We start from the raw sequence: 20,903 nt of genomic DNA, 5'->3' as shown, positions 1-20,903 counted from the left end.
GCCCAATTAATTAGGTATTATATGCAGAGCGTTTAAAAAATATGCAGCTGTCAAGAATCTGATCTCAGGGACCCTGATGTAAATCCAGAGCGACCCCGCTGAAGTCAATGGAAGCAGGGCCCGATTCTGATCTCAGTTACTCCAGTGTAAATCTGGAGTGACTCCACTAAAGGTAATAGTCACGACCTGATTATGGTTTCAGTTACCCAGCTATGAATCCAGAGTGACTCTAATGCAGTCAGTACAGTCAGGGCTGCATTCAGATCTCAGTGATCCTGGTGTAAATCCAAAGTGACTCCTCCGCTGCGGTTAGAATGTGTCCCACAGTCTGCTGAGTAAATTCCCATATCTATAGTAGCACAGTCAGTTAAACTGCAGTGATCCAAACCAGGCGTATTTTGGAGAGAGAGAGAAACACCACTCTGATCTCTGGACAGGGGATGTCAGATGTGAGTAAAAGTCACAGGCAATACAGAGGCGAGATCTCCACCTAAACAGCACCCTGATTGGACAGTGTGATCTCACTAAAAGAGCAGGAATCAGGAAGTGCTGGAGGGTGTGTGGGGTAATGGGGCGGGCTCCTGCAGCCTGAGTCCTTCCCACTTCTCAGGGGGCAACAATCTTTTTGCTTCCCGTGGCACTCAGCATTAAACTGCAGTGTCCTGACTCTCTCTACTGGCCAGGCTGATCAGAAAGCAGCATGGAGGCCCCTGGGAGAAGTGACCTGCTGAGGAAGCTGAAAGCCCTGGGCAAGGAGGAGTTGGAGGGATTCAAGGATAAGCTGAGTGAAGTCCTGCTGGAGCGGGGATCTGAGCCCATCCCCAAAACACTAGCTGACCCGGCTGCACTAGCCGACCTGCTGCTCAGGCACTGCGGAGGGGATTCGAAAGTGGTTCTGAAAGTCCTGGAAGATGTTGAAGCCAGACTCCGGAAAGGTAAATCTAGAGCGGACTCGATTGCTCTTCACTTGAGGCACAACACGTCTTGTGGAGTGCGTATACGTCTCTTACAGGGTTTGCTGATAGGCCCCCGTGGGCGCAGGTGCAATGGTTTATGGGCAAGCATCCCAGACAGACATGCCAACCCCCCACAAAAAATGCAGAAATTGGGCTTGTTTTTGGCTTAATTGGCTTGTGAGTTGCTTGTTGGCTAGTTTTTGGCTTGTGGCTTCTTTTTTTTGATCGGCTCCTGGCAAGCAGGGGCAAGGGGGAGAGAGTCAGGGGTGCACTGTGGGCCCACTACAGTCCCAGACTGCACGGCGGGGGGATCTAGTCACATACAGTGTTGGGGGTCTTAGAGACTGGCTTGTTTTGACCTTGTTTTGAAATGGGATTAGCTTGTTTTTTGGCTTATTGTGAAAGTCGGGGTGCTTATTTACCATGGGAAAGTTGGCAACTGTGATCCCAGAGTGCCCTGGGCCGGGCTGACTTTTTTTTGTGGCATGGCCTTATGGGAGAACTTGTCTGCTCAAGGGGAGAGAGTGGGAGAGCTGTGGATGGAAAGGTCAAATGAGTAAAAGCTCCCATGATCTAGCCTTCTTCTGCCTGCTCCAGAATTCCACTTCCCCATGCTGCTTGTGAGCATGGGTTACTCACTTGAGAGCAGGGGTGCTGCACAAACCCTGATGGAGATCGGGGGGCCCAGTTGTGCCAGGCTCTGGACAGACACACTGAGAGACAGTCCCTGCCCCAGAGAATTCCCTATCTAAACAGGCAGGGCAGACAATGGGAGGTTAATAATGGGGATCAGAGGCCCAGACAGTCAGTGACTGTCCCCAAATGTCACATGGGTCTGTGGCCAAACTGCAAATTGAATCCAGATTTCGTGGGCCCTTTGCTAGTTCCTTAACCACAAAACCAGCCCGCCTTCCTCTCAGGATAGGAGCCCTGCTGTGCTGGGTGGATTTGATGTAAATCAAATTGATTTATATCACTAGTCAGGAAGACTCAATTTAATCATGGTTTTCTACATAAAAGTGCATTCTTGTTGGTTGTTATAACCTTAATACATGTTCTTCACAACTCAGAGATAGATGTAGGTTTCAGTTTTAGAAGGTACACACTGTACATTTTTTTTTAAGTGATTTATTTTGAAAACTTTTCAGATTAGTTTTACAGCTATATGAGAAAATGAATGATTGTTTGGTTATTTCATTTACCAAAGGTAATTGAAGCAGATAGTTCACCTCCCAATGACTTCATAAATATCTCCAATTCAACAGGTTAATCATTAATATTAGGAGGGTTTTCTTGCCAGGCTGTATTAGGAGGAGAACATCACCAGACAGACATTTAAATTGTTTTATTTAACTAAAACAACAAAGTTAAGCATTTTGGATTTTTTTTTCTTCGGCAGCAAACATATAATATTTTAACAAAACCAGCATATGTCCCTCGCTTCTCACATTTATCTCCAGACTTCGTCTCCTTGTCCAGATCTATTCCGCCCCCAACAATCTTCTAGTCATTGAACTTTTTGAAACTTTGCACTTTTAGAGAGAGGTAAGGGATTGACTCTGTGTACACACATTTGCAGAGGGACAATAGAATTGAGGTCTGTTATTTCTCACCTCTATATATTTATTTATGTAAAAACATTTTTGCTGTTAACAAAAGCATGTTACCCCTGGAGACACAAATCCACAGCTTGAGAACTGCAAAACTAAGCATCTCTGCTGGGATCTTCGAGACTGAGCACTGCATCCCATTGGGTAGATAGAAAGATTAACCTAAATAATCTATGCAGAAGCCTGTGGAACCCCATAAGATTGGATCCCTAATCCATGAACTGTTGGAACTCATTTACAAAACTTTTCTTAAACATGACATGAATATATTGTATCCTACTATAGAATTAGAATTTATAATCCCTATTCCATGATAAGATACATTATAGCTCAAAGATATCTCAATTAAAACTATCTTTAGATAGGTTTTTTCCTCAAAAAGCATTTTATCAAAAAAATCAGATTTTTTTTTTATTAAATCGTTAATTTTTATCCACCCTGCCTGCATGTATAGGAGTATTTCCTCTTTTGTAGCAAATATTATACAAGTGAGATTTCAGTTCTCAGTGGCTGACACTCTGACTCTGATTTTGCTCAATCCTTATTCAGGGGAATCCCAGTGGAATTCAGTAAAGGGAAGCTACTGGTCTAGTGGATTGTCGGGTATGAGGGTCAATGGAATTTGAGTATAGCCTGCCAAAATTATATGGCCACAGATGTTTTAAAGATTCCTTCCTTTCGCTCATTCCTCCTCATCTTAAACTTTTGTTTCCCTCTGCTCTTAAAGCCTGAAGCTCCCCTATCTTGCTTTGTGTTGTAATTGACACCTGAGCAGAGGTGTCAAAAACTATCTACTGTATCATCATCAGCAGTGTAAACAGCTATTATTCATGTGAATGGAGAACTGATTTGACAGCACCAGGCAGCAAGGACGTTTCTGTTCTTTCTCCTTGCAGAGCCTTGGAAACATAACTGATATAAACCAACTACTAGGGGCAGACTTAATCTAGTGTTATTCCTAAAGATCCCAGGTTATTCTGGTCCTGTGTGGAAAATAAATATATATTTGGGTTTCTGAAAAATTGGGGGGTGGGGAGGAATTCCTTTTGCATCAAACTGAAAATTATTTTATACCTTAATGGCAACCCCAAAAATGTAAAAATGTTCATTTTAGGTTTGTTTTGACAAAATTGAAACTTTTTTGTTTCACTTTTGGCTGTTTTAAAGCATTTTGATTGCTTTAAAAAAATTAAAGGAAACCTGGAAACAAAAAGTTTTGTTTTGAAGTGAAAAATCAAAATGTTTTCAATATGTCAACGTGAAATATTTCATATTTTTTGGAGGTTTTTTTTTTTTTTTTTTTAAGGTTTTTTTTCTAAATGAACAAGTCAGCCAAAGTGACACCAATTCACAGAACATTTTGGTGTGGCTGAAGCTAAATTTTTTTTGGGTCGACAAAAAGTCATATGAAATTTTTTTTGTCCATCTCTAGTCCTGGCCTGTTTTTACCTTTCAAGTTCACTCTCTCCTAAGTCTCTCCCACAGCTTCGAGCCATCCACAACAAGAGCGGAAGCCGTCCACTTGCACTAAAGCAGGCGATTCAGGTGAGTTGTGCTGAGCCCATGAAAATCTGGCCCTGTGGTCTGTTGTATCTCTTTATCCCAAGCTCATGGTGGAAGTACCTGAGGGTACATCTATACTACCCGCCAGACCGGCAGGTAGCGATCGATCTATCGGGGATTGATTTATCGTGTGTAGTGTAGACGCGATAAATCGATCCCCGATCGCTCTCCCGTCGACTGCTGAACTCCAGCAGTGCGAGAGGCAGAAGCAAAGTCGACGGGGGAGCCGCGGCCGTCGATCCAGCGCTGCGGGGACGCGAAGTAAGTAATTTTAATTCGATCTATGATACGTCAACTTCAGCTACACTATTCTCGTAGCTGAAGTTGTGTATCTTAGATTGACACCCCCCCCCCACAATGTAGACCAGGCCTGAGTATCTTACAGAGCTGTGTGTCTGTCATGTAATGCTAAACTTTCGCTCTCTCCGCCTCTGTCCGTTTGTCTGGGTGTCAGTGCAGGGGCTAGGAGAGCGTCACTCCAGGGTTAGTGCCTTCTCCTCTGATCTGGGAAGCCAACTCTCTAGTACCTCTCCATGGAGAACTCTGCTCTCTCTTATCTTTAGGACCAAAGAGCCACTTCACGCATTCAGGCGATGAGATTCCCCCTGGTGAAGGAGGGACACTAGCATCTGGTGAGTTGAGAATCGCTCATGGTGATAGCAGGGGCCCTGGGAGAAATTCACTGCTGTGATGGACTGTGACAGCCCCGGAACTGTATGTCAGACCAGAGTCATTGCACGGGTTTGGGCCTGTTTAATTTTTTCCCCACAGGGAAGGGCCACATGGGGGTTGTTGCCTGATTTTAGGAGGTTAATATTATTATTTTGGATAGTATGGGTTATAGGCTCGCCAATCAATCTGATCAGAAGATAATAAAGGTTCTTGTCCCAGAATCTGGCTACACAGAATATGCACAGGACCCTCGGGGGCATGACAGGATGCTCACACTGAGACCAATATAGTCTTAAAGACTTTTATTGAGATAAAAAGGAATTATAATCAAATGGCAAAATATCGGAGAGTTACAAATGCAATACTATTATTTTAAAGATACATATGATATTGTATCATAGAATCATAGAAGATTAGGGTTAGAGGAGACCTCAGGAGGTCATCTAGTCCAACCCCCTGCTCAAAGCAGGATCAATTCCCAACTAAATCATCCCAGCCAGGGCTTTGTTAAGCCCTGTTATATTATATTTGTTATATACTATAACGCTTTTGATTAATAGACTCACACCCTTCCTTGATGACCTGATTATAAGAGACCAAGGACCAGCCTTGCCTCAGGTTCCTCAATTCTTTTGACTGGGAGGTGCAGATCTTAGAAGAAGCTGGAGCTAAGAGCTATTGACGCTGACTTAGAATTTCACTTAACTAACAGACTAATAAACTAAGACAGACACTTGAAGCGTAGATTCTTAGACACTTAGATGAGATAATGGTGTATTGTAGCATGGTGTGTCATCCCGCTTAGGAGGGTTCAAGAACCCATGCCCTATATGTCCAAATTTAGTTTCCTCACCCTCCCCCCACAATGTTGGGGTACACTTACTCCATAGGCTGGTATGTGTGTACGTATTGATGACGTGTACATACATATAACTGACATTAGATCATTCACACATTTGTTATTTTTGTTCTCCTGGTTCTTTCGGTTAAAGTTAAAGGTCGCTGCCAAATATGGACCTTATGCTTTAACTTATCACTATCTATCTAGGTGAAAGCATACATATGTCTAGGACCTAACTTTGCCTTCGCTTAACATACAGGGTATGGCCTGTAGGTCTCTTGTGTTACAGCCAAACTACTTTAATATAAATCTATAAACCTATTATAATAAAACAAATAATCAAAACCGTAAGAAAAGAGATACAGGCAAGTAAGCTAGCTGTATAGGCTACAGGGTTGATAGAGGAAAGCAAAACCTGGGGTTGGCTTCCTGGAGTAGGTGCTAAATTTAATTCCCCTTTTCCTTCCAAAACATCCAACCTAAAGAGCGTTTCAGTGTTGGGTGGAGTGGCTGCTATGCAGCTGCTGTGCCCCACCCCAGAGGTGGCTACATTTCAGTGTATGGGTGAATACTATTCTGTGCATGCACAAGGATCATAGGTCCTTCACATATACATATAGGCAGGCCTCATCTGGAATACTGTTTTACTGCATGTTCACTTTTTTTTTTTTCCCTTACTGCAACGGATTGGTGAGAGGCCCTCACAGCAAATAAACACTTTAGGCCAGCTTCTGATCTCCGTTACCCCAGTGTAAATCTGGCTTTGGCTCCAGTGAGATCAAGATAGTTATTCTGGATTTACACCAGCATAAGTGAGATCAGAAGCTGCCCCTAACCTCATTAATTTCAGCCAAGTCCCTCTGCATTTACACCAGGGTCAGGGAGAGATTCTGATCTCAGCAACTCCATTGATTTCAATGAGGTGGCTCCATATTTAGCCAGATTCATAATGCCTTTATATAAATCAATGGTGTGGCCTCATCGGGGATACTTTGTGCAGTCCTGGGCACCCCATCTCCAAAGGGATATTGCAGAAGTAGAGGTGGGGGTCACAGGAGGGTGATGACAACGATTAGGGAGCTGGGAAAACTCTCCTATGGAGAGAGCTTGAAAAGACTGGGATTGTTCTATTGGAAAGGAATTGAATAAGAGGGGACATGATAAAAGTATGTAAAATAATGAATGGCATGGAGAAGAGAGATCAGGAGCTTCAGTTCTCCTCTCCTCCTAACACAAGAACTAGGGGACGTTCAATGACATTGGAAGGTGGCCAATTCAAAACCGATGAAGTGAAATCCTTTCCATATAAGGTGTAATTAGCCGGTGGAACTTCCGGCCACAGGAAGTCACTGAGGCCAAGAATTTAACAAGATTCAAGAAGGGATTGGATATTCATATGGATCACAAGAATATCCCGAGTTAGCATAATTCTTAATGATATCGATTTTGCAGGATACATTGAGCCACCTGCTTCAGGGTTTAAGCCAGTCTCTATTAGAGACCAGGATGAGACCTATGTGGGAGACAGATTACCCAACATCTGCTACTACAGGGTTCCTATACCTTCCTCCAAAGCATCTGCACTGTCAGAGGACACTAGGCTAGATGGATCTCAGCTCTGATCCAGTCTGGCAGTTCCTGGGTTCCTACCTGTGAGAAGTGCTGTGGGCCAAAAGGTGCTAGAGAACTGTGCTAGATATTTATATTGATTTATTCATACTGTAATTCCACACTCCCCAGCAATTGCCTTCATGAAGAGGCATCTTTCCTTCACTGGCTCCAAGGCCGAAGCTGCAGGTGAGTGAGGCTGAAATTGACCCGGTGAAGTGGGATAGTTTGAGGGGCCTGAGTGGATAGAATCCAGACGCTGCCTTGGCCTGCTGCTTGGACCATCCACACAACGTCCCCCTTTAGCTGCACTGGATTTAATCTGTTGATTGCTGGCACTGTTATCAGGCTGCTTTTTGACAGTGTTCTTCCCTGCACTGATTGGCTATTGGCTATCTCTCCCTCACAGTCTCTTCTCCTCACACCCTCCTCCATCACCCTCTCCCCTGTCCTCTTTCCCTTTGTCTCTCTGTTTAGCTAATCTCCACCTACATTTTTTTTTTTTTTTAATTTTTAATATCCTCCAGGCTGCAGAATCTGCCTCTGCTCTGGCCTCATTTGTTTTTCACCAGCCCCAAAAACCCAATTGCACTTAAAAGTAATCCCCTGGAGAATGTGTTACTTGAAATAATATCTCCCCGACTGCTGCAGGAAAACAAAACGGGAAGGAGGATCCCACTGGGGACAACTGGGGAACGGACAAATGCAAACTGTGTCCCAGGGAGGAGGTAAGGGATTAGGTGTATTTTTTTCCCTTGCTCATTGTCTGTCAGTCTCTTTCCTTATGTATTGTCTCCTTCTCTGGGGTTTCTGGCTGTGATTTCACCCTCTGAGCTGAGCCAGGGGTATTCTAACACCTCCACTGTTTAGATCAGAGAAAATTTATTTAGGCGGGATTGTGCCTGGTGGGCCAGTCAGGTGATGGCAAATGGAGGAATCGGAAACTATTTAAGGATATGTCTTCACGGCAGAAAAAAAGACGTGTTCTTATTTACTGTTATTTATTAGGTGTATTACGGTAGCCCGTAGGAACCCCAGTTATGAACCAGTACCCCATTGTGCTGGGCTCTGTATATTATGTATTAGGTGTATTACGGTAGAGCCTGGGAGATCGAGGCGTGGACCACAGAACAAAGAGCGTTCAACTCGGGTTAAAATAGCAGTGTCGATGCAGCAACTCAGCTTTTGATTCAGATCAGCAGCTCACGTTCAACCCTGGCGGCCCTATAGGCTTTAACGCGAGGTACTAACCTGATTTTAAAAGCTGAGATACTGTGTTTTTGCTGCTATTTTTACCTGTTGGCTAACCCAAGTTAATAACACAACTTGTATTTGCAAGCAAGATGTGTTCCCCGTGTGCCTTTGTCAGTGTCTGTCTGTTGGGGTATGTCTACACAGCAGCTGGGCGGTGTGATTCTCAGCTCGGGTGGATGGCCGCATACTGGCTCTGCTTCAGCTCGCGCCCCAAAATAGTAGCGTGACCACGGAGCTCGGGCGAGACTGTATTCGGGCTAGCCTGAGCCACCAGCTGTGTTGCCACAGTGTGAATTTTTAGGCCCCCACTGCTGTGTAGACTTACCCTGAGTCTGTAATATCATAGATTCATAGATTTTTTTAAGGCCAGAGGGGACCATTATGATGATCTAGTTTGACCTCCTGCATAACCCAGGCCAGAGAACCTAACCTGCATCAAGCCCATAACTTCGGTTTGCACTAGAGTGTAGCTTTTAGAAGACATCCGGTCTTGATTGAAAGATTCCAGGTGATGGCGAATTCACCACATCCCCTAGGTCTGTAGTTATTCCAGTGGCCTTATGTATAGTCTGGATTTGTCCAGCTTCAGGTTCCAGCCACTGGGTCTCATTGTGCCTTTGTCTGCTAGATGATCATGAATGTAGATTGGGGAGAGGGGGGTTGGAAACCCGCTCTCCCCTTCAAGCACGTCTACAGGGATCGTGTCAGTTGCGTTTATTAAATGTTGGGTTTCAAATCTCTCTCGTAATGCATCATCAGAACGGCCAGTGCACACACCATTTCCCTTCATCTTTTGGTGTCTGTTGTGCTGTTTGTAACAGAGCCTGTTTATACATCAGGAGTCTGGCCAAATGCAGGTCAGAGGCCTAATCAGTTGTTTACATGCAGCTCTTCTTAGCTTCAGCGGGAGATATTCATGTAACTACGGGAATAGCTGGGCCCTGGACTGAATCGATCTGGAGTAGTCCCATCTCGCACCCACCTCAGTGCAGCTGGTAGCTTAGAGAGACGATTCATGACTCTACAGAACCTCTCTTCCTGCAATCCAGAGTGTGATCACACCTGACAGTTGTCAGTGAGGATCCCACCTCAGCTAGCTAAAGATAACCAGGCATCGTAGTTGTGACCTGGGGCATCTCGGTCACCTGGGATGCATCCGACCGTGGGGCTGGAGTTCAGCTGATCACCGAGTCCTCTCTGCCAGATGCATTGCAAGGGTCCCAGGCCACAGCGACAGCTGCCAGAATACTAGGCCACAGCAGACAAGATTCCCACCTCACAAGAGCTCTGCAGTGGGAATCCCCAGTGAAGCCGAGTTAATGCCTGTTCCTGTGTTTTAGGATCCTCCAGAAGAAATAAACCCAGAGATTATTCGGGGCCCAGATAGGAACCAGGAGACGTACAGGTGAGGACGGGGGCTGGGAGGTTGAAGTCCCCCTCTCTGCAGGAGTCTGTGTTTGTGTGCCCAGGCCAGTCCCTATCGCACGGAGACCTTCTCCACTAGAGAATTTCACAATAAAATTCTCACTGGCGCTAACCCCCATTTATTTGCCCCAGGGGGAATGATGACCTAGACAAGGTTCTTCTGGCTTTTGGTGTGTCAATTAAATAAGCAGTGAAATTGTCTAGGGATAAGTGGCAATAACCACGGGAATGGTGACCGTGATTGTGAAATGCTCAGGCAAATTAGAGAGGCTACAAAGGCAGAAAACACAATTGGGGGGTTTCAATTACCCCCTTACTGACTGGGTACGTCACCTCAGGACAGGAGGCTAAGAGAAAATTTCTAGACCCTGTAAATGACTGGAACAGGTCACTGTCAGAAGACAGGACACTAGGCTAGATGGACCATTGGTCTGACCCAGTATGTCCGTTCTTGTAGTGGTTCCTCCCTGTCAACCTTGGCCACTCAGCCTTGCTCCGCCACCTAGTGGCCGATAGCCAATTGACAAGGGACTAGTGTGGTAAGCGTCAGAAAAGACTCTAGGGCCCTGGCCCCTTTGGCAGGGCCACACAGCTGCCAGTCTTTTAGCTCAGATCCCTGGCTGGGGCAGACAGCAAACAGTCCGGCTCAAGCCCTGTGGGTAGAGCAGAGCAGTAGCAATCTATGGTAAACACAGACAAGTCATCTGGCCTAAATTGGGTAGACTGCCCCCCAGGGGTGGGGTTGGCAGTAGGAGGACCCGGGCCCACTCTACTCCACCAGGTCCCAGTCCAGCACCCTACCAGTGGCGAGTGGTCCCCCCATGGGTCAGCGGGGGTCCTACTGAAACATGCTGACTGTGGTTTCAGCAACACAACCAGACTAATATCTAGTTCCCCTGGGCTACTTCCTACCCCTACCTGTTCGTAGAGCTCCATTGCTTGCAGGTCCTCAGTCTCCTTGGGGTACTCTGCCGCCGGCGGCTCCTGGGGGTATTCCTCTAGTGGCAGTCCTGGTGGCTCCTCAGGGTATTCAGCCAATGGCAGCCTCCACAGTTTCCCTCCCTCGGGGTCCTGCTCCAAGGGCAGGGGTTGGCACAGCTTGGTCCCTGGTCCAGGGCCCAGCAGCAAGTCCGACTCCTTCCCTGGCTCTGGCCAACTGAGCTGGAGGCCCCCGCTTCTTATGCTTCCTGTTCTGCCCCTCCGCTTCTGGTGCGAGGGACTGGCCTGGCTCTGCCCACCAGAGGGTGGGGAGTGGTTCCTCCCTGCGGGCCTTGGAGGTTCTTATGACAGCAACTCAGTTAGTCCAGGAGATGTGGGATGGTTCCATCTAGCGCTGCTTAGCCCTGTTCTTTTATTTTTCCCTTCCCCGCACTGTGCAGGGTTCACCTCCCCGGAGCAGGCTCATTCCGTTGCTCTGAAACCGAACTGGGACTCGAGGTGAGGGCAGCAGTGACCGTCCAGTACAGATACGGCTTCTGGGATCAGCATCTGAGTGTATGGAGCACTCCTAAATGGATGATCGCTGGCCCTTTGTTCAGCATCCAGGCAGAACCGGCCGGGGCCGTGGCCGCCATTCACCTCCCGCACTTCCTGTGTCTCAGAGGTACCGTAGCCAAGGGCAATAACTGGGCTTGACACCTTGACTGAGAACTGGGAGGTAGAGTCCAAACCATGTGCCCCAGACAGAACTGTTCACCTCCCTCTCTTCATGTGTTTCAGAGGCAAGGTAGAATCATAGAATATCAGGGTTGGAAGGGACCTCAGGAGGTCATCTAGTCCAACCCCCTGCTCAAATCAGAACCTAATCCCAACTAAATCATCCCAGCCAGGGCTTTGTCAAGCCTGACCTTAAAAACCTCTAAGGATGGAGATTCCACCACCTCCCTAGGTAACCCATTCCAGTGCTTCACCACCCTCCTAGTGAAAAAGTGTTTCCTAATATCCAACCTAAACCTCCCCCATTGCAACTTGAGACCATTACTCCTTGTTCTGTCATCTGCTACCACTGAGAACAGCCGAGCTCCATCCTCTATGGAACCCCCTTTCAGGTAGTTGAAAGCAGCTATCAAATCCCCCCTCATTCTTCTCTTCTGCAGACTAAACAATCCCAGTTTCCTCAGCCTCTCCTCATAACTCATGTGCTCCAGCCCCCTAATAATTTTTGTTGCCCTATGCTGGACTCTTTCCAATTTTTCCACATCCTTCTTGTAGTGTGGGGCACAAAACTGGACACAGTACTCCAGGTGAGGCCTCACCAATGTCGAATAGAGGGGAACGATCACGTCCCTCAATCTGCTGGCAATGCCCCTACTTATACAGCCCAAAATGCCGTTAGCCTTCTTGGCAACAAGGGCACACTGTTGACTCATATCCAGCATGATATGTAATAATTGTAATCCCAATCATACCTATCACAAAATCATGAATGGTGTGGTGAAAGTGTTATTTATCCCTTTACATAACGCAAGAACCAAGCGTCACTCAATGAAAGTGATTGATAGGCAAAATTCTGTGCATCAACCTTTGTAGATTTGGCAACACCAAAAAGATTCACTAATTTTTGTTGTCCCCTCCTCCCCTCCCCCCCCCGAATTATTCTTTTTTTTTTGTGCGGGGTGGGGGGAAGCCTAAAACAAAAAATTACAAAAAAAAATTTAAATGTTTTATTTTAACATTTTTGAAAATAACTTTTTTTTTTTTTTTTGGTTTTTCGGGGGTTTTTTTGTTTGTTTGTTTCCAAATTTCCTTTCATTTTATTTTTAGAAGTTCAAAATCATTTAAAAAAAAAAATGGTTGAAACTGAAACAAAATGTTTCATTCCATCCGAAACAATTTTTTTTTTTTTACTTTCAAAATTCCAACAAACTGAAAAATGGCTTTTGCCCACCTTTAATCACAATGCATAATCGCTATCATGATGAGGGTCACAGTTGTAACCCTACTATCAGAAATATTACTGCAATCCCAGTGGCTATGTTAATCATATTTACAACCATAGTCATGATCAATCACAATTATAATCAAATAATAATTGTTACTGGAATTTTAATCCCACCCATAATTATAATCTTTACTGAAACAGTTGTAATCAGAATTTTAGTAATTACCACAATCTTAACTGAAATGACAGCTCTAATTACAATTTTAGTCATTGCCACAAACTTAATTGAAATTTCAGCCCTGATCACAGTTATAGTCACTACCACAATTGCTGTCAGAATCAGGGTTGTATTGATTACCATTTTAATTTGGATTGTAACCTATTTACACTGATGGTTACAAATTTGAGTATCAGATTTGTGATCATGATCATTTAATATAGTACTGAGCACTATTAATACAGGGCTTTTCATCCATAGATCTTCAAGTCATTTACCAAGGCTGATTGAAGTAGAAATGATTGGACTGTGAGCTTTGATTTAGCTCTGGGAGTGTAGATTCTACAGGGCTCTGCTCCCATTTCCAGGAGTCTGTACATACGGGCCATGCTACGCTGGACAGCAGCTGCTTGGCTGTCCAGGAGTAAATACAAACCCAGGCTAGCAGTAACTAAGGGAGCAGGCTGGGAGCTCCCAGGAGCGGGGTCAGACCGAGCATAGGGAAGGGGGGACATCTGGTGCCAGCCCCTAGAACTCCTTCCATAAGGGGAGCAGGAACAGGCGTTTGCAGAACTCAGGTGGATACGTGGCCTCTCTGACAGCAAGAAATCACGACAAGCTAATGGAGCATCATTTGTGTTGTGTCCTACTGACAGGGGCTGACACCTCCCGGATTCAAATCGCCCATTTCATCGAGGAGGGGATGACTCTGGAGAAGCCAATGCAAGTGAGGCCGTTCCACGCCGTGCTGGAGAACCCCAGCTTCTCCCTGTATGGAGTGGTCTGGGGGAATCGCTCCAAACCACCAGTTCTGATCCACTCCATTGTGCTGCTCTACTGGGCACTCAAGATGGCAAAGACAACTCTTCACCTCTACATCATCCCTAATGACCACTCCCGGTTCAAGGTAACTGAGAATCAGCTACAACCTACAATCGGTGTGAGCCGCCCTATAGCAGAGAGCATGGCATAATTCACAAGGCATTCAGCTGGTGTGATAGCTGTGCACTGAAACATATTTCTGAAGACCAATTTCTGCCACTAGGCATTTCACTCCAACAATTCCCTGCTCTGACTCGAGTGTGCTGGCTGACCTTGGGCAAGTCACTTCCCCGTTCTGTGCCTCAATTTCCCCATCTTTTTAAAATGGGGATCATGATGCAGACTTGCCTGTGTAATGCACTTTGAAATCCACTGATGAAAACCATTATATAAGAGTTAGGTATTATTATTTATTATTAATAATATTTTATTGTTACATCACCCAGAAAATGATCTAATAGATTATCAGTGAAAAATATAAGTTACTTATGCACCTTCTATTTTGGTCCCAGATTTATTGTGTTCAGATAACCTTAAACTAGACACTTCAAACTTGGCTTGTTCTGTAGATCTCACTGAGACTGAAGCATCAAGCCGATTTTTGAAATAAACCGGTTCAGGAGCTTTAAAAATGATAACAGTCTAATGACAAATGATGATGAAAAATTAATAAGTCATGGACTTCTGGGTTGGTGTTCTGGATAACCCAGGTTGCTGAAACAAGAAGTTCTTGCTGATCCTTTGCAGTATAATCTTATAGGTTCAGAAATGAAGTCACAGGCATGGTGGAACTTCTGCGTGGACTGTGAGGCTGCTGCTATCCTCATGGAGAATCTGGAGCTGTATATTGGCTATGTCTACCTTTCCATGTCCTACTACTTTGATAGTCATGAAGTGGCCTCAAGGCCAACAGCCCAGTTCTTGAAGAAGCAGTCCCATGAGCAGGGGGAGCATGCAGAAAAGTTCCTGAAATACCAGAACAAGCAATTGCGCTGCAAGCCATCAAGAAGCCAGAGCAGGGTGAGTGGGGGAAGAGAGTGGAAGCCCTTCACCGGTCACTGTAGCTGGAGAAGTCTGGGAACAGGTCCTGCTACCGGACACCTCAGTGTCTGAATACCTGGATGAGCAAGTGAAGGTTATCAAGCATCTGGGAGCCAATCTCATCAACCTGTTGTCAGGCTTCCTGGGAGTACCCTGGTTTGTGAGGCACCTCACTACAATGTACCCTTAGCATAAGGAAGTCTTGTCTGTACCTGCTGGGGTCAGCTCCCCAACTCCACCGACAACACAAGCACTGCCTTCCTGGCCTACATGGGCCACGCGCTCTCCCTGCAGGTTAGCTATAGGCATACTCCACCCTTTGAGCCCTCCAAGCATTTTCCTGAAATGTCCAGCCCCTGTTCCACTGAACACTTGCAGTATTCAGATTCGCTGCTCCCAAAGAAGCAGTACGCACCAGCTTACCAGTTGCACCTCAGATCACTGCTCCACTCAACACACAGCACTGAGATGTGTTCATAGTGAAAACGAATAAAAGCTTATTTAGCAAAGTAGAGAGATGTGAGAAGTATCAAGGAAAAGTATTGGAGACAAATGGTTACATGTGAAGCAAAATCATCACTTGCCTTCTAGAGCCTAGACTTAATTCACCAGATACAATTGCTGTCTATTGAAGTTTAGCGCCCCTAAAGTCTTTGCGGCATTCTCCTGCCAGGTTGGCTGTGACCCTGCTTTTATATGACAGAACACACTGTCCATTCCCCTCCTCAGGGCAGGATCCATGCTGTACCTCCGTACCCCTAGTTATACCCCCCAAATCTGTTGTCTTCACTCGTAAACAGTCTACCCCCCAGCTGTTTGTTTTTTCCCTACAGCTTTCCTCTCTTGCTGCATTTGCCATTTCTGATTAGCCTCAAGCTCAGTAATGTAGATTGGCTAGTCTGCTTCACAGTGGAGGCCAGAGAGAGAAACCTGACATGAGTATGTTTATCACCTTCTGGTGACCTGCCTTAACTTGCATACCTTAAGAAGAGAACTTTCAGTACAGATACTTAATTCCTTAAGCATTGTCCAGGCATACATTGCCTGATGATTATGATGACCAATGGGCTTCTGGCTCTTGGAGGAGATCTGACATGCCACGCTTTGGTAAACTGAATAGGCATACATCTGACCCAGGGGATTCCTGGAAAACTCTATGCACCTGCTGTGTCTTCTGCCAGTTGGCACCAAGAGGTTCCCGGATCACACTTGGGAGTGCTCCAGAATGGCATGGGAGAGCAGCTGTTTGGCAAGCACATACTGGAGGAGAGCAGCTGATCTCTCCATTAGGAAGTTTTGTCCTAAAGACCTGTGTCCATCGCAGAGACTGTGACACACCAGTAAGCTCTCGTTCCTTTGCATATGATTTGCTGAGAAAATGATGATCTGCAGTGGGCAATTTCTGATCAGAAAAAGAGGTGTGCCCTGGGGTGGCTGGCCCTTTACGAGGAGATGGGTCTCAGCCCCACCTGTGACACTGTTAGTGCCTCTCCCCAAATGGGGAAAATGAAGATACTCATGTGACGTGGGTCATGTGACTCAATTAGGCCTCTGGCGTAGGTAAGGTAGTGGTGTAGGAGTGAACCAGAAGTTTGTCTCCTGGTGTCTCCAAGCCAAAGAGAAGACAGCCCAGGGAGCGTTTGGATCTTTTCCTGGGGGCAGTAAAGACTCCAGATAAAAAGGTCTGGAAGTGGCTGCGCCATGAAGAGCAGAGCTGGGAGTGTAATGTGTAAATGTTTAACTGTGAGGGTATCTAACCACTGGGACAACATACCAAGGGCTGTAGAGGATTCTCTCTCACTGGATGGAGAGGGTGATGTTTATCTAAAAGATCTGCTCTAGGTCAAGCAGTGGTGTTGTAGCCATGTTGGTCCCATGATACTAGAGAGACCAGGCGGGTGAGGTCGTATCTTTTGTCCAGTAAAAGATATGACCTCACCCACCTTGTCTGCTCTAGTGCAAACAGGAATGATCTTAGGGCAGTTCTGTGACCTGCGATATACAGGAGGTCAGACTAGATGATCAGAGTGATCCCCTTCTGGCCTTGGAAGCTATGAATCTGTGCAATAAACCAGCCCCAAGCAGGGGTGTTAGTGGCCATGAGAAAGCAGCAGTCGGGCTCTTGAAGAGAGGGAACTGAAGGTGGGGTGCCTACAGGGCCACCCCGTGCCATGAAGTCATGTTCTGGGGGTGGTGTCCCTGTTTCAAGGGGAAATGAGCTCCTTGGGACAGGGATTGTCTTTGTACAGCACCTGGCACAATGGGGTCCTAGCCCATGATTGGGGTTCCTGGGTGCTACAATAATACAAATAATAATAATATATGAAATTAATGGATGCAAACTATTCGCCCAGTTCATTATAAAACTAACCTTTCCCCGAGAGAAGTCTGCCCTCCTAATACAAGATACAGCTTTTCTCGGTCTAAGCCCTGGTCTACACTGGGGGTGGGGGGGGGGGGGGGAGGAGGGATTGATCTAAGTTAAGCAACTTCAGCTACGTGAATAACGTAGCTGAAGTCGACATACTTAGATCGACTTACTGTGGTGAATCGACTGCTGCTGCTCCCCCGTCGACTCTGCTTGCGCCTCTCGCGGCGCTGGAGTACAGGAGTCGACGGGAGCGCACTCGGGGGGTCGATGTATCGCATCTAGTCTAGACGCGATACATCAATCCCCGCTGGATCAATCGCTGCCCGCCGATCCGGCGGGTAGTATAGACATACCCTAAGTAACAAAGACCCTTCTTTCGGAGGGCTGTTGTGTGGGAGGGAAAAGGGAACTTGGCAGCCGCTGTTGTGTTTTCTTTGTGTAGCTCCAATAAAGGATGGTGCTTGTATGTTACAGGCCATTGATGACTATGAAAAGAAGTGTCCATCAAGGCTCGTGTCGACATCTCTTCAGACCCATAAGCCCCTGACCTTTGATTCTCGTTATGTTGTGTCCAGTCAAGCAAACATAGAGGTGACTCCCAAGGCAAGTGAGATGATCTTCTTTTCTTCCATAGAGGCCGGAAAAACATCCTGGTTCTCTGTCCTGTTGGGGAGTGGTGGACTGGGAGTTAAAGCGCTTGGATTTTGTTCCTGCCTCTAGTAGCGAGTCAGAACAGGGGGCGCTGTGAGTCAGGACTCCCTTCTAGTCCCAGCTGTTGATAATTTGTCTAGTCAGTTGCTTGACCAGGCTTGGTTCGTTATTTCGTTATGAAATATACTCAAGAGACCAAATAAACAATGTCAATCAGGCTTATTAGTATGGTACAGGAAAAAGGTTCTGTACGATACCAGTCTTCGAGGAGCCGACCTGCGTAGTGATGTTACATTCACCTTGCACAGAAGATGTGCTCCCCAAAGTTACACATTTCAGCTGGTATTGTTTATATGATCTTACAGGCTACACATCTCTTTACACGTCACTAAAATCCAACCTATCAGTTTGCTCCAGTTCACTAACTTCTTTTGTTTCTTCCTTATCTTGGTTTTGGATACTAACATTCCAGGTAGTGGTCCGTGAAGGTCCTTCCCTATCTTGTATTAAGACATAGAACAAGTGTATCTTGATCCTGACAAGTTTCCTATCTGTTTATGCCCAATGCTTACTTCAGCTACTGCAAGATGTTATGGGATACTTAGCATAAGTGAACACGATTATGGTATAGACCAGTTTAGGCTACATCACTGTTGCAATATTTGTACTTAATGTTATTGGTGCATAATGCATACCAATAAATATGGTATGGATAATACATATTATGATTTTTTTTTTTATGCTAGCCAGCATATATTTGTCAACACCCCTCTGGAAAGGGAGTGAGGCCTACTCTTTAGAGCAGGGGAGCCTGGGAGTCAGGACTCCTGGCTTCTTTCCCTAGCCCGGGGGGAGTAGGGTCTATGGGGTTACAGCAGGGGCCCTGGGAGCCCAGACTTGTGGATTCTATTGCCAACTGTGGAAAAGGAGTGGGGTCTAGTGGGTTAGAGAAGGAGATTTGGACTCAGGACCTCTGGGTTCTATTCCCAGCTCTGCCGTTGTCTGCTGTGTGGACTTTGTGCCTCAGTTTCCCCAAACACAGGACTGGCCGGAGAATGTTTTTGCAATTCAAAAATTTTCTTTGGCCTGCTCTAACTAACATACCATATCCCCTTTCCGAGCCTTGCTGGCTCAAGAGGGGGTCACCCTGAATGCAGTTCTTTTGTTTTCAATCAGGAGCTGGAGTTTTGTAACATCCAAGCAGAGTGTCTGCAGTCGTATATGGAAATCTACACCAAGGACATTCAGGGGGGACTGGAGTTCAGCTTGGTAGAGAAAATTAACAAGGAGCCCATCTGGGAGGCACATGTGAGACCAGGTAGGCTCAGCTCAGCAGGAGATCACGGCAGGGGGAGAGGTTTGTGCATGGTGCCCCAATCTGCTTCTGCTGATGGCTAGTTCAAAACCTAGGAATAGGATCTTCGTCTTTGACTCCATCTCCTGTCTGACTTCCCATTTCTCTCTCTCTCTCCCAGAGGATGCGACGCTTTCTGTTTCATCTGCCCAAACTCAAACAGGTCAGTAGAAATGTACTCAGGCTTCAGTACCTAAGGCCATTTCTTCTCTCAGACAGAGCCCTCCAGTGAGAAGCCCAGAAAACAGAGCATTAAACCCCATCTAGTCCATGTGTTGTGTGGTGTAAATGTGCAGCTGTTAAACAGCTGTCAAGATCCACAACAGAGGTGGCTACACTTCAGCGCTAGAAGAGGCATCTCTGCCCAGCACTGCTAGGTGGCTACCAACTGTTGCACCCCACCCTAGAGATGGCTGCATGTTAGCACTGGGTGAGCGGTCCCTCTCTATCTAGCTGCAAGGCTAAATAAGGTGACATTCATTTGGGAAATGTAAGATTATCAAAAGACAGCATGATAAACCTCCGTTCATTCTCTCTCCCCTTCCTCATCCTCACCTAGATGAGCATTTTGTCAACCAGCACCAAGAACAGCTGATCCAGCGGGTGATGGCAGTGGATGGCATCCTGGATTCATTGTATGGCCCCGTTCTGGATCTGGAGCAAATCCAGAGCATCAGAGCGGAGAGATCCAGTGTGGAGAAGATGAGGAAGCTGTACGAGCTGGTGTCTAAATGGGACAATGACTGCAAGGACCGGCTCTACCAGGCACTGAAGGAGAAGCACAGACCTCTAGTGGAAGAGCTTGAGGGGATATAGATTGTCCCTTGGGGGCAGCAGCATTCTAGTGGGGGGACAGGATGTGCTTCAAGATCTTCTCCCAATTCCAAATGACCAGCCCAACAGCCGGAGTCCATAACCCATAACAGTGTCAGTCAGGTGCTGGTCTTCTGCTTCTTAACACACCCAGCTTATTGTGCTAAGGTGAATATTTGTCTCGTGATGAGAACAGCTGGGGTGTGGGAGTCGGGATTCCTGGGTGGTGTTCCTGGCTCTGGAAGGGGAGTGGGGTTTAATGTTTGGTGAGGGGGGCAGGGCTGGGAGTCAGGTTGCCTGGGTTCTATTTCCTGAACCGAACTGGGGGGATCGAACTCCAAAGTCAAGATTCCCTCATAGAAAATGCTCTGCTGGGTACTCACTTATTTAGGCTCCACTTCTTCAGTTGTCTGGACTGCTATGCTTGGGAGTCGCCTTTGAGACTTCCATGAAGGTCTGCGTAGGCAAAAGTATTGACCCGAACAGATCCAACTACCAAAGAGCTCAAGTGCCTTCACCGACCACAGGGGAATGTACAGAAATGATATTAAATCTCTCCTGTGGGGTGGGTGTGCTGGGAATCAGACTCCCAGTTTGGGGAGATTAAGGTCATCTAAGGTCCCCAGTTATTTCCAGTGGTCTGTAGCTAAGGAAATTGTCAAAGGTGAGTGAGCCATTCCTGATGCCACCTTTGCTGCTGTCAGCTAAAATATCACTACTTTGCACTGACTGAGTTCCTGGAATCCAAAGGACTCCCTGTGCTTTTGCAGTCTTGCATCCAGAGAGTGGAAAACCTGATCTGTGTAGGCTCCAACGGGGTCTGA

At 46.3% G+C, this 20,903-nt stretch overlaps 1 protein-coding gene and 1 pseudogene across 1 annotated transcript; both read left to right on the top strand.

The window, feature by feature from the left end:
* The first annotated feature begins 663 nt into the window (after positions 1-663).
* On the top strand, positions 664-20,082 carry LOC135877963 (NACHT, LRR and PYD domains-containing protein 1b allele 2-like). The gene is made up of 11 exons (XM_065403485.1): positions 664-935; positions 4,052-4,111; positions 4,693-4,761; positions 7,383-7,439; positions 7,902-7,978; positions 9,845-9,909; positions 11,309-11,532; positions 13,684-13,934; positions 17,736-17,864; positions 19,089-19,230; positions 19,826-20,082. The coding sequence occupies exons 1-11, from the start codon at positions 701-703 to the stop codon at positions 20,080-20,082; spliced, it is 1,566 nt and encodes a 521-aa protein (XP_065259557.1). The 5' UTR covers positions 664-700.
* LOC135877093 (ferritin heavy chain A-like) lies at positions 14,618-16,168 on the top strand (annotated as a pseudogene).
* Positions 20,083-20,903: the final 821 nt, after the last annotated feature.

The sequence above is a fragment of the Emys orbicularis genome, chromosome 4 (assembly GCF_028017835.1).
Source record: "Emys orbicularis isolate rEmyOrb1 chromosome 4, rEmyOrb1.hap1, whole genome shotgun sequence".
Classification (NCBI taxonomy): Eukaryota; Metazoa; Chordata; order Testudines; family Emydidae; genus Emys; species Emys orbicularis.
This window is presented reverse-complemented; position numbering and strand designations above follow the sequence as displayed.